The sequence below is a fragment of the Delphinus delphis genome, chromosome 2 (assembly GCF_949987515.2).
Source record: "Delphinus delphis chromosome 2, mDelDel1.2, whole genome shotgun sequence".
NCBI lineage: Eukaryota > Metazoa > Chordata > Mammalia > Artiodactyla > Delphinidae > Delphinus > Delphinus delphis.
In genome coordinates this window covers 130394253-130409034 of record NC_082684.1, presented here as the reverse complement: position 1 = coordinate 130409034, position 14782 = coordinate 130394253, and the positions used below count along the sequence as shown (strand labels likewise).

Here is a 14782-nt window from a genome sequence, read left to right as displayed (position 1 = left end):
TGCTTTTGCTGCATCCCATAGGTTTTGGGTCGTTGTGTTTTCATTGTCATTTGTTTCTAGGTATTTTTTGATTTCCTCTGATTTTTTTCAGTGATCTCTTGGATATTTAGTAGTGTATTGTTTAGCCTCCATGTGTTTGTATTTTTTACAGGTTTTTTTTCCTGTAATTGATGTCTAGTCTCATAGCATTTTGGTCGGAAAAGATACTTGATACGATTTCAATTTTCTTAAATTTACCAAGGCTTGATTTGTGACCCAAGATATGATCTATCCTGGAGAATGTTCCATGAGCACTTGAGAAGAAAGTGTATTCTGTTGTTTTGGAATGGAATGTCCTATAAATATCAAGTCCTTCTTGTTTAATGGATCATTTAAAGGTTGTGTTTCCTTATATTTTTCGTTTTGGATGACCTGTCCATTGATGAAAGTGGGGTGTTAAAGTCCCCTACTATGAATGTGTTACTGTCGATTTCCCCTTTTATGGCTGTTAGCATTTGCCTTATGTATTGAGGTGCTCCTATGTTGGGTGCATACAAATAGGTCTTTTAAATTCCTCAGGATTTTGTGACAGTTTATTTCTCACCTGTGACTGAATATTTGCTTATACCTATGACCCTAAAGCAGTCGTTTTCAAAGTACAGCCTGCCAACAAGATTGAGTTGGTCAAGACCAGCATTTTTAAAAAATGTTTTTAAAGTAGAACAGAAAATAGCAGTTTATTGCACTTAGCGTACGTATTATGTCCTGAAACTCAGCTAAATCCAAGTGTTAACAAAAATGTCTTTTTCTTAAAAATGTGTGTATATGTGTGTAGCCCTTATATATAAACAAGCGTGCCTTAGAAGCTATAGTTTGACTCCTTTAAGCCGGTAGTCAGACATCACATCACCAACAAAGGAGCAGACTGACATCATGTGATATGTTGCATCGAGAAAGATATAACTTCTCCTCTATGTTGTATCCCTGCCAAAAATGTTTAATTTAAATATGATCATGATGAAATAACTAGACATATTGAAATTGATGGACATTCTGCAAATAATTAAATAAACTGTCCTGAATTCTTAGAAAATACTAGTCTCATGAAAAAAACCAAAAAATGTAGGGGAATCGTTCTAGAATCTAGATTAAAGGAAAGTAAAGACACATGAAATAAAATAAAACATGTGTGATCTTTGATTCTGGGAGTTGAAACAGCTAAAAAAGACACTCTTGGTACAATTACTTAATGTTAGGTTGGTATAGTATCAGTCACTATTAAATATTAGCTATGTTATTAGGTATATTAGGTAATATTTTTGTGTTGATTAGATTTTTAGTGTGATCACTGTATTATCATTTTGTTGGAGAATGTTTTTGTTCTTAGGAGATACATACTGTAGTATTTAGGAGTGAAGTATCATGACGACTGTAACTGTCTCTCAGCCATCCAGAAACAATATGTAGATAGATAAACATGTTTGTGTAAATATAATGAGAGAAATAAAGCAGATGTGGCAGAATATTAACAATTGGTGAATCCAGGAAAAGAATGCATGGTGTTCATTGTATTCTTCTTGTCACTCTTTGTGCTTGCAATTTTTCAGGATAAAAAGTTGGGGAAAATAAATGCAAACTGTAGTTTGGTTAGCCAACTACATTACCCTGTTTTTTGAGGTAGGCTCTTAAATCTACCCATGAGCCACTTTTAACTGCATTAAGTGGCTTGGCATGCTGACTACAGTGCCTGTCACGGGAACTGAATGTGTCTCAGCATGGTGGTTAAGGGCAGCAGTTCGGAGTAAGATAAATCTTAGTTCCTATACCAGCTGAAACAAATACCTTGAGCAAGTTAACTCTCCTGAGCTGCATCTGTAGTTTTCTTATCTATAAAATGGGAATAATAATAGAAACTCCTTTGTAGGATTGTTTTAAGGATTAAGTAACTGTCATGTAGGAGCATGCAGCAGATCTTAGCTATGATGGTGGCAGTGGTGTTGATGATGAAGAAGACGACAACAACAACAATTATGTTGGTGCCTTTGCAGCTAAGTCAGAGGTTCAGGGAGATGATCAGAACCATCCATGGACTTTTTTCAAAACACAGGTTCCTAAGTCCTTCTCCAGACCCTCTGTGCCTGAATCTCTTGGTTGAGGCCTGATGTACTTTGTTGTTAGCACAGGATTCAACAGCGAACAAGAAATAGTCTCTGTCCTCCAGAAGCCTGTAGCTCAGTGGGCACTTAGTTATACGCCTGGTCACCAAATGTCAGAGAATGGGAGGGAGAAATTTCCATGGATGGATTAGGAGAGAAAAGCCAAGGTTAGCATTTTGTGATGGAGAAGAAACTAATCAGGTTTACTTAAATTTTCTTTGCTTCCTATAATTACTACAGAAGACGACACTGGAGGGTGTATGGACCATAAACTTTGAGATACCCTTGTCTTATGTTCTAATATGTGAGAAGCTAAAGTTATACAGCTGTTTTTTAACCAACGGTCCCAAACTTCTCACATCTGAATGAGTGTTCCCTGCTACGTAGTTCCCTTGGGAAGCCAGATCGTTTCTTAACTGGACTGTCATTGCTTAAACATCTCTTTGCTCTACTTGGAAACTGCCTTTAAAACCAGTTTAGGACCCCACAAGAAATCCAAGCTCATTGGTTTGTGTACATCACATTTTGGACTCATAGTGATATTACCCAGTTGATTCACTTGCCATAGTCATTAGACTTGTTTCCAGAAAATGTATCCCAAGATAAGGATATGCTACTCCCAAGAATATTCAAAAGAATACGTTAAAGATTCAGAATGTATTTGGGGTCTAGAAAAGTTTACAGTCACTATCATATCCTTGAAATAAGTACCTGACTTCCCAAAGGTACAGCCTGACTTGGATATGGGTGCATATGTGAACGGGTCTCATTATTTTAAATGAATCAAATATGGCCCCACACCTTGTCCAGATACTTTCAACATGAGGGCACTGGCTGCTGGGTTAGACCTTCAGGTTGTATAGCAGTGTTTGAGATGTGCATTTGTATAAAGTCCAGCCAAGAACAGTCACATGATGGGTGATGCCTGAGTGATTGAAATTTTTTTTCTTTTCTTTTTTTTTTTTCGCCTATGCAGTTCCCAGTGCTGCTCCTCAGAATCTGTCTTTAGAAGTAAGAAATTCAAAGGTAAAACTTCATATTGCTGTTGTTCATTTTCTATTTGCCTCAGGAGGGCAAATAGAGAGGGAGATTCTGCATCATAACAATCATAATCAAGCAAAGAAATAAAGTAACATAGATATTACACTTGCCAGTTTAAAGCTGGGCTTAGAAGCCAACTCTGGTTGATTCTGTTCAACTTTACTGCCTTTCTGCTGTGCAAAAATTACTTTAGCCTTTCTTCAAGTACATTGCTATTATTATGTAAATCATGACATCCTAGATGTTAGCCATCCGGAACCTTGGTGACAGGTAGAAAGAAGTAAGTTGTTTATAATACCATAGCCTGTTTAGTACTGTGAGGTGAGCCCACTGTGAATCAAAGGCAGATGTCTGTCAGATGGTTGCATTGCTGAAGCTGTCCCTCCTGGTCAAGTTCACTGTGCACTGAAGGCCATGTGTGCCTCTCAGATGCCCAGAACCCCTACTGGGCTGCATAGACAACTGAGACAGTCAAGTTCTTTCAAAAAGGACTATGGGACTCCTTTTCCTTTAAGAAACAGCCAGCTGTTGATTAACAGTCCCCTCTTTGAAAAGTTTTAGACAGAAATTGTCTAATTTCACTGTTGTTACAGTGGAAGTAGAAGAGAACCTTACACCTAACAGTAGTTTACTTCCTAATCCACATGCCTCTGACCTTATGTTTTCCTTCAAAAACTTTCCTGAGACTTTTGCCCTATGTCTTCATTCTGGCAAAATAAATCAAGTGCCCAGCGTATACTGCCCACAAATACAGTCTCCCCATTTGAGCTTTGATGGTTTTAAAATTAAACACTATTTTTGAGTGATTATTAAATAACTTAGTAAAACTCTGAACACTGTTGCTTTTATGGTTCCTTCTCTTACACACTGAATTCAGAGTAATAATACATAAAACAGGACCAAGATTTGATATATTCGGTCTTTTCCCTGTAACCTTGTCTTTCCCAGAGTATTGTGATTCACTGGCAGCCACCTCCTCCAGCCACACAAAATGGGCAGATCACTGGCTACAGGGTTCGCTACCGAAAGGCCTCCCGAAAGAGCGATGTCACTGAGACTTTGGTGACTGGGACACAGCTGTCACAGCTGATTGAAGGTAAGCTGCTTTGCACATAGGCGAAAGCTAGGAGATGGTGTCTCTCTCAAACACTGAATTGTGCTAGTCTAATGACTGCTCTGGGCCGTTGACTTACACAAAGCAAAAATGGTTTAAAACAATTTGTAAGAGTTCAGTCTACTTCTGACTTGATAAAAATTAGTGGAAAACACTCTTACAGGTTCTGCCATCTCTGGTGAAATTGCATTTGAGTTTCATTGCCTTACTTGTGTTTTTCTGTGTTCTCCATGTTTTCTTTTTTGAATACACACACACACACACACACACACACACACACACACACACACACACACACACACACACACACACACAACTCTTTTGTAATCTGAAAGAAAGGTAAAACAAAGCTATATAAGCAAAGAATCCACTCAGTCTAGTTGGTAGCAGAGGCCTACCAAATGACTTCTATAACGCTGACACCACTCAGGTATATGTGGCCTGAAGCAACATTTGTGAATAGCCACAGCCATGCAATAATCTTTCTTGCTTCTACAGACATGATAAAGTTCTAGAAAATTCTGTCAAGGATAGCTCTTTTGTATAGTTCTCCCTTTGTGTGAAACAGAGCAAGTGGCACACCTGATAAAAATGAACCCTAATCCGTATAATCTGAATAGGTATAGGTTTCTGAAAATTGGAGAGCCAGTGACAGTGAAAAACTGTACTCCAGTAAACCAGCAAGCTTTTCTCTGTACTCCTCACCTCATGGATGAGATTGACTTCTTTCAAAATAGGAGAAGGTGAATGTTTGTCTTCAAGGGTATCTTTCAGTCTTCTAGTTTCCTCTCATAACCCCACAGCTCTAAGCTGCAGCAGGTAAATATGGCTGTAGGGGTGTTGCTGAGAAGTCTCACCAAAGGAGCCTGACAGCAAAATTGGTCATGGATGTTCTTAAAAGTCAGTCTGATTTTACTCCAGACACAGATAAATAACATTTCCCAAAGATAAGGCTTTTATTTTGTATGTTTAATAGTAGATATTTATGGTATACCAGGCACTCTTCTTGTTTCTAATAAATAAAAGTAGATACAGTCCTTGCCCATGAGGAGACTATTCGTTTTCTCAGTGGAACATTTGATGTATAAGCAGAGTACCACTTTCATCATAAAAATAGCCTTTGCTTTATCAAGAAAATTCTTGCATTTTAAAATCATATTTAGATTCATTCATTTGTTTAATAGACTTTATTGAACTTTTATTAGCAGGTACTGGCACTGAGTATACAATGATGAGCAAAAGTGGAGATCATTGTTCTCCTGAAGCATTAACTTGAAGCTGATAAGTATTAGAGAACAGTAGGGGTTCCCAAGATCCTGTACTGAACAACAAATGATAGGATTTTAAGTTTTAGCCAGAAGTAATTGTTGTGTCTTCTTTTTGTACCACTTACAGCACTAAACACATTCTGCCGTGTCTTTATAATATGAATCGAGTGCCTTGGTTTTAGTCGATGAGCTCTCTAGGTTATCTTGAGGGAGAGGAGCTCAGCCTCTATACTCACGCGTCTCTCTCACTTGCACCTACTTACGTGCACTCTCTCTCTCACTTGCTCTCTCCCTCTCTTACATTCCAACTCCCCAGAGGCGAGGGAATGATAATCTGATTGGTTGAATTCTTCCAGGTCCTCAATTGAACCATGTTTGTTGTCTGTTAAAGTTACAAATGCTTGTGTAGCCCATTCTGGCACATCCTGTTCAGTGTGTGCAGGGAGGAGACAGAGAGGTAAACTGACTTGGCCCCAGCCGTTCTGCTTCTCCTCCTGTCTTGCTTCTTGCTTTCTTGTGGACAAACAGAATCAGGATGGGCCTGCAGAGGACAGAACCTCCCATCTCTCCTCTCACACCACGTGACAGGATTGATTAACTGAGCAAGGGCTCATCCTGCATCCTAGCCAACTTCTCTCTCAGTAGCTCTCTCTTTGGAGTTTCTGTACTATGTTGCTGGCCAAAGATGCTGTTATTTGAATATGGGGAAGTAGAATAATTTTTCATAACCCTTACAAGACCTATCACAATATCTAGAATCTAAGTGCTCTAAAAATGTATGCATGTGAACTGTACACTTAAAAATGACTAAGATGATAAATTTTATGTGATATGTATTTTAACACAATAAAAAGAGAAAAAAATGGAAGCATGAATATATGAATAGCTGACCATATTATTGACTGTTACCCCACTTTGTAGGGTAGACTTTTACATGTAGATCTTTGTTGCCTTTGGTACATTTGTATATCAGGTACTTTGTTAGCTGATAGTAAATATGAAACATTGCATAGTAGAGAGGCTTTATTTCTCTTTTACTTATAGTATATACTTATGGGCAATAGGCTGTTGAGAAATAGATTTCTAGGCCATATTAGATGTTTAAATTTTTTTCTACTGTGGTTATGGGGTGGCCCAGAGAACAGAGGTAAACTGGTAGGTGTTATACCTCTGCATTATTTTCTGGTCTTTGGTGTCTTTTGAGACCAACTGACTTTGTTCCTTTGTTGTAACTCTTTCATTCCTTTGGCCTCTTTTTGGCCTCGGCCTCCTTAGTAACAAAATGAAGGGATTGCATTAAGTGATCTCTAAGATGCCTTTAAGCTCTTTTAAAAGATCTGAAGTCTCCTGGGACCTTTACTCATTTTGTTTTCCTCTTGGATTTTGTGGGCTTTAGCCTCTACTTCAGAGGTGGGAGCTCCTCTGTGCTGTATTTATGTATTGCTTGTTCTGTATTAACTTTAACTGGAATGTTATCAAGATAGTAGCTTTTTATTAAGTTGGTGGATGAGATATTTGCTTTAATGAGAGATTGCTGATCTTTTGTTTTTCCAAACCTCTTGTTTCAGCCCTTTTTTTTTTTCTGTCGTTTGGGTTGCAGGTCTTGATCGGGGGACTGAATATAATTTCCGGGTGGCTGCTCTAACAATCAATGGTACAGGCCCTGCTACTGACTGGCTGTCTGCTGAAACTTTTGAAAGTGACTTAGATGGTAAGAACAGCAATCGGCAGGATTGGCACAGGCTAGGTACTAACTGAAATCAAATAAGTCAAACTGGAAAGGCACAGATTTTGGGTGTTATGTGGCTTAAATCTGTGAACTTTAGTGGATTTATACTGCTGTCATTCCTGTAATACAGCAAGTGTCCTGGAATGTTTTTTTTTTTTTTTTTAAGAGAGAACCGTCCCTTTAAGCAGAACCAGCACAAGTAAAAATATACAAGTGCTTTAAGTCTGGTTTTTTACCAAGGCCGTCAAGTAGATAAATGATCTAAAATTTAAGGCTGAACCACATAAATTGTGCCTTTATTTCAGTTACAGTTTCCCTCTTCCCTTAGTCCTGGAAACCTTTCCCTTTTTCTCACCTGTTTATTCAATAACTCCATGTGGGTGTGTGTATGTACCTTTATCAGAGACAGGTGCTGCACTTAAAAGACAAAAGACCTGGGTATTTACTCTAATTCTTTGTTTACTAATTTTTAAATAGTGGTAGAAATTTATGCCTTGAAATAATGTATGTGAAAGGTACTGTAAATTGCCACCTTTTAAAGCCTCTTAGTCTCCCACCATTTAAATCAATTTGTGGTTCTAAAGTTTCATATTTTCTGACTTACCATATTACTTTGGGGAGTAAATAATTGATATCATTGCTGTAATATGATACTTGATCACCTGTTGACAGCAGGCTTCTAATTAGTTGATGTGCCTTTCTCATTCCACCTGGTAGAGTTTGGGACTCAGATGTAGGACCAAGAGGAATGGGTAACAATTGAAAGACAATTTATTTGTTTTTCTCCATTGGGAAGACATTCTTGGATCTCTTTCTCTTCCCTTCCAAATTAATACTGCAGTGTTTTGTATTTCAGGCTGTTTGAGTTTGTTTTCTTAGACTGCAGTAAAACCATGGGCCATACTTTACTGTACATACAGATTCTCTGAATTCTTGGGCAAAATGGAAAAAACTAAGCCCCAAATAATTTGGCAGAAGGCTGAACACCATTTCCCAAGCATGATGAAATATTCTAAAGGAAAGCGGCTCTGGATATCATCCTGCTTTTCTGTTTTCCTTCCCAGAAACTCGTGTCCCTGAAGTGCCTAGTTCTCTTCACGTCCGCCCACTTGTCACTAGCATCGTAGTAAGCTGGACACCTCCGGAGAATCAGAACATTGTGGTCAGAGGTTATGCCATTGGTTATGGCATTGGCAGCCCTCATGCCCAGACCATAAAAGTGGACTATAAACAGCGCTATTACACCATCGAAAATCTGGGTATGTGTGCTAAGTAGAGGAAGTAATCGCACGTGTGATTTCTTTCTTTCTACCTTTTTATTGTGTAATAATTTTATTTTTACAGAAAACTTTCAAAAATAGTACAAAGAATTTTTATATATCCTTCACCCAGATTCCCCAGAGGTTAACGTTTTACCACATATGCTTTATCTGCTGTATGTACCTGTTTTTTTTTTTTCGCAGAACCGTTTGAGAGTAAGTTGCAGACATGATGCCCCTCTATATCCACTCATATTTACTTTTAATTTGCATTTCCTAAAAATAAGGGCATTTTCTAATATAACCACAGTGCAGTTATCAAAATGAGCAAATTAACTGTGAAACTATCTAAAGACTTCGTATTTTACTAGCTGTCTCGTTAATGTCCTTTATAACAAAAGAAAAACATTGTTTTCTGTTGCAGGATCACATGTTGTATTTATTGTTTCTCATTAGTTTTCTTTTATATGTAACAGTTCCTTGTTTTTTCTTGACTTCCATGACTATGACATTTTTGAAAAATACATATAGACCATTTATATTTTATAGAATGTTCCTCAGTTTAGACTTGTGTAATATTTCCTCATTACATTCAGCTTATGCATTTTTGGAAGGAGTGACATAGATGCATGTGTTCTTGTCAGTACATCATATCAGGAGGCACATGAGAGTCTAATGCTAGTGATGTTAACTTTAACCACTTGGTTAAAATGGTATCTTCCACATTCTCTACTATAAAGTTATTATTTTTTTCCTTCATAATTAAAAAGTACCTTGTAGGGGAGGTACCTTGAATCTTTGTAAATATCTTGTTTCTTGTCCAACTTTTACTCACTAGTTTTAGAATCTTTAGTTAACAGTTATTACTGTGGTGTTTCCCAAGTGGTGATTTCCTAATTCCATTATTTCTTCTACATTTATTAGCATGCTTTGATAAGAAAGAGCTTTCCTTCTCTTCATAGTGAAAGAGCGGCCAATGGGAGTCTCTTTATGACTAGTTTCTCTGTCCGTTTGACATCTCCCATCTTTCTTTGAGCACTTTCTTTCTTTTTGACACAGTACGATGTTACAGGCTTATCTGGTATTTTCCTAGCCTTTGCCCTTGAATCAGCTATTGCTCCTGATTTTTTATAAATGATATTTAGAAACCAGTATCTGAGCTATACATGCTCATTGTTACTGGGGTAGAAATCCTGAGGAATCTATTAAAAAGGCTACTAAAACTATAACTGGGTTTAAAAGGTCACAAGATACAAAGTCAATATATAGAAACAGTTGTATTTCCACATACTAACAATAAGCAATTGGAAATTGGAATTAAAATAACAATACCACCATCAACAGAGGAATGGTTAAAAAAGTTGAGGTACATATATACAATAGAATATTAACCATAAAAAAGAACAAAGTAATGCCATTTGCAGCAACATGGATGGGCTTAGAGATTGTCATAGTAAAGTCAGAGAAAGACAAATATCATATTTATATGTGGAATCCAAAAAGAGGGGTACAAATGAACTTATCTACAAAACAGAAATAGAGTTACAGATGTAGAAAATAAACTTACGGTTACCAGGGGGTAAGGGGGAGGAGAGAGAAATTGGTAGAGTGGGATTGACATGTACACACTACTATATATAAAATAGATAACTAATAAGGACCTACTGTGCAGCACAAGAGACTCTACTCAATACTCTGTAATGGCCTATATGGGAAAAGAATCAAAAAAAGAGTGGATATATATGTATAACAGATTGACTTTGCTGTACACCTGAAACTAACACAACATTGTAAATAACTATACTCCAGTAAAAATTTTTAAAAATAGCAATACCACTTAATAGCATCAAAAATATGAAGTACTTAGGAATAAACTATATATATATATAAAGATTTGTGCACTGAAGAGTGGAAAATGATGACTGAGAGAAATTAAAGAAGACTTAAATAAATGGAGATACCATGTTCATGGATTGGAAAACAGTATATTACAATGACAGTCCTCTCCAATGCAATCCCAAGTAAAATCCCAGTAGACTTTTTTCTAGACGTTGATAAACTTATTCTAAAATTTACATGAAAAATCAAAAGAGCTGGAATAGCCAAACATTTTTGAAAAAGAAGAATAAAGTTTAGAAGACCCACACTACATGATTTCAGGATTTATTATAAAGCTACAGTAACCGAGACATTTTGATAGTGTTTATGTAAAAGGTAGGTGAAACAGGATAGAGTCCACAAATAGATCCATACGTATATGGTCAATTGATTTTTGACAAAAATACTGAGATAATTCAGTGGGAAGAGGATAGTCTTTTCAACAAAAGGTGTGGGAATAATTGGATATCTGTATGAGAAAGAAAAAAGAACCTTCATTTACCCTTATCTCATACCATACACAAAAACAGATCTAAATACAACAGTTAAAACTATAAAACTTCTAGTAGAAAACAGAAAAAAAATCTTCATGACTTTGGGGTAGCAAGGATCTCTTAGGATGCAAAAAAGCACAAATTAAAAATAAAAAATTAATAAATCAGGCTTCCTCAAGATTTAAAACTTCTCCTTGGAAAGACACCAATAAGATGAAAAGTCTCTGAGCCAGAGACTAGAAGAAAATACTCATCATTCAAGTACCTGACAAAGAATTTCAGTCTAGAAGATGTAAAAACAAACAAGCAAACAAAAAAAAGCACCTCTAACAACTCAATAAGAAGATAACAATCCAATAAAAAAGTAGGCAAAAGATTTGGATGGACAGTACACCAAAGAATATGATATATGAGTGGACAATAAGCACATGAAAAGATTCTCAGCTTCATTAATCATCAGAGAAATGCAAATAAAGCCACGATGGAATATCACTACACAACCTCTAGAATTGCTAAAATTTAATAGACTGATAATACCAGATATCAGCAAGGATATAGAACTGGAACTCACGGTTGCTGATGGGAATATCAGATGGTACAACCACTTTAGAAAACAGTTTGGAGGTTTCTTAAAACGTTGACCATACAACCCAACATTCCCACTCATAGATTGTTAACCAAGAGAAATAAAGACACATATCTACACATAGACTTCTACACAGATGTTCATGATATATTTATTTATAATAATCTAAAGGGGGTAACCAAGTAAATGGTAAATTATACTATATCCATACAGTAGAATACTACTCAGCAATTTGAAGAAATAGGCTATGGATACACACAACAAAACAAATCTCACAAACATTATGCTGAGCAAAAGAAGCCAAACACAAGAGAATACATATTGTGTTATATTTTTATGAAATTACAGAAGGGACAGCACTTATTTATAGTGACACAGCAAGATGAGTGGTTGCCTGGAAATTGGGGTGGTGGAAATTTACTGCAAGGGGCATAAGGGAATTATTTGGAGTGTTGGAAATATTCTCTATCTTGATTGTGGTCATGATTACACAGGTGTATATATTTATCAAAATTAAAAGTATACATTTAAATTGGTACATTTTAGTTCGTACTAATTATGCCTCAAAGTTGAATTACAAAGCCAAAATTTTGAGATATAGTTAATATTGTATAATAGAAAATGAATTGATTTGGGTAGATATAATTACTTTTCCAAATTGGATTATATCATTATTGAGATCTTTCTTTGAAAGACTTGCCTTTTAATTCAGAATCTTCCCTGACCAACTTTTTTGTTCACATCATTTCTTTGTAAATATCTTTCCTAAGGACAATTTTAGGTGTCCAACAAATTACTTACCTTCATCTTTTCTGGTAGAAAATAAGCAGCAATCTAATGCTTTATTCAGAAACAGAGTAGCCTTTCTCTTTTTCCTTTCAAGAAGAAACAGCACAGTTAACCTAGGAAGTGTTCCCCACACGAACAGTCTTATAAGGCAATTGTAGGAGAGCAGAAGAATAGGATAGGATAAAAATATCTCTGTGGTGACCCACTCCTACTGTTTCCTTTATGAAGCTACTGAAATGAAAATCCTCTGCAGTGCAAGCAGTACGTGGTCTTTGAATTTCAGGTGCGTTCAGTCTAATCGGAGAAGAAATGTAAAACACAGGAAACAATGAGATGAGTTGAAGTCAAGTATGTTCAGAGAAGGAAAAGGTGGTACGGCACAGTAGAGCAGTCAGGGGAGAAGCTTGACCTGTACTTGAAAGACTGAGTCAGAACAGAGTGGTTGAAAAGAAGAGATGAGAAGGAGCACTGCATGTCTGAAAACAGTAAACAGATTTTATTAGTTAAGAGAGTGTACATTGAGAAGTAGCAAAAAATTAATTTTGCGTAAAGTAAAATAAGCTTGCTATATTTATCATCACAGATAGAGCTAAGATGCATATAATATTGAACAAAAGTCAGCAGTTGAGAAATACTTTTAGGAATTCATTTATTCACACAAGAGCTCTCTCCTGAGCTTCAGATCCATATAAACATCTGCTTGATGGGTATTTGCACTGGGATATGTCCCATAATCTATCATAATTTAATCAAAATTAAAATCAGTATCGGGCTTCCCTGGTGGTGCAGTGGTTGAGAGTCCGCCTGCCGATGCAGGGGACACGGGTTCGTGCCCCGGTCTGGGAGGATCCCACATGCTGCGGAGCGGCTGGGCCCGTGAGCCATGGCCGCTGAGCCTGCGCGTCCGGAGCCTGTGCTCCGCAACGGGAGAGGCCACAACAGTGAGAGGCCTGCGTACCACAAAAAAAAAAAAAATTAGTATCTTCTCCTGCAAACTTTCAATCAGCAAATACCCCAGACCCTGTGCTAGAGACAGAGCAAAGAATCACACAGACATGATCCCTATTATTAGAAATGATACAATTCCTAAATAATTGAAATTGTTTAGAGTGCTGAGGAAGAGAAATGAGGTGCCACAGGCTATGTAACTAGAGAGGCTAATCCAGTCTGGGAAGAGCCCTTTCAGATGAATAGGCATTGTCTAAGTAAAGAAGGGTGGCATGTGTCCCAAGCGTAAGGGACAGCTGCACATGTTGCAGCCCAGTAGTAAGAGACCACATAGTGCTCAGTGAACTGAGAGATAGCCAGTAAAGGTGGAGCCCAGTGAGCAAGGCAGAGTGGTGAGAGGCAAGTAGGTATAATCAGCAAGGCTTGATCATTTGTGTAGGGGAGGAGGGAGAGGTCTTAATGACTCCCAGCTTTCTGACTGGAGCAGCAGGGTGCATAGTCATACCATTTATGAACTCTAGGGAAAACTGGAGCAGCTGAAGGAGCAGGGAAAGGGGAGAGAGAGAGATTTGAGACATCCAAGTGGAAATCCAGATAGACAGTTGAACTTAGAGGTCTGGTGCTCAGAAGAAAAGTCAGGACTAGTTTGCACTTGATGGCACATACATGCTAATCCAACCAAGGAAATAAATGAAAGCACATCGGGAGAGAGTGAAGAGTAGGAATAGAAGGGGACCTAGAATCAAGTCTGGAAAATGTGTATCGTAGTTGCTCTGCCTCTGTCCCCAATCTCAGTGAATGACATCACCTTCCACCATGTTGCCCATATCAGCACCCTTTCCTGCCAGTCAAGTACTAAGTCTCATTGATTCCATTTGTTGTCAATTCTTTCTCACATTGGAAGACCAGGTGCCTTTATATATTGCTCACTGGTATCTAGAGGATGGGCCACCAAGCAGCTTTTAAAGTAATGCAGGACACTTGAGGTGTGGCCACTTTGGAAATCTACCCAACTTTGCCAGAAGTGAGTGTTATGGGTCAGCTTCTCCCCCTGCAACACTTCAGTGGAGCCCAAGTCTTCATTTCTGAAGCTAGACTTTTGAAGTACCCATACTAAACCTTGTCTGGATCAGAAATGTGATAAAGTAGACTCTTCCTGATTTGCCTTAGCCAGTAGGAGAATGAATACTATTCCAACTATTTAATACCTCTCTTTTTCACCAAGTCTGACTAGCAGCATTTTATATGATCACCTGGAGAAGTGTTTCTTTCAGTCTTACACTTCCTGCAGCACCACCTCCTAGCTGGTTGAAATTCTGGGCCATGTCTTTTCCAACCAAGAAGTCTGCATGAAGGCTAGATTAAGTTGGCATTCCTGGATTTGGAGGCACTCCAGAGAGTTAAGGATCTTCAGCAGTTACTGAGTTAACAGTTTATCTCCTACTTGTCTAGCTTGGCTGTTCCAGTTGCTGTCCTCCTGAGAAGGAAAGGGGTTTGTTTAATTCCAAGCTCCACCTATGGACTTCCAGCACATGAAAATC

At 37.7% G+C, this 14782-nt stretch overlaps 1 protein-coding gene across 8 annotated transcripts in view; it reads left to right on the top strand.

The window, feature by feature from the left end:
• The window catches only part of NEO1 (neogenin 1), a 238963-nt gene that overhangs the window by 190950 nt on the left and 33231 nt on the right, over window positions 1-14782 (top strand). For all 8 annotated transcript variants that reach the window (XM_060005644.1, XM_060005649.1, XM_060005650.1 and 5 more), the window contains 4 exons: window positions 3112-3161; window positions 4125-4272; window positions 7159-7269; window positions 8352-8546. In XM_060005644.1, coding sequence (XP_059861627.1) covers window positions 3112-3161; window positions 4125-4272; window positions 7159-7269; window positions 8352-8546 — 504 coding nt within the window. The remainder of the gene's footprint in view (window positions 1-3111; window positions 3162-4124; window positions 4273-7158; window positions 7270-8351; window positions 8547-14782) is intronic.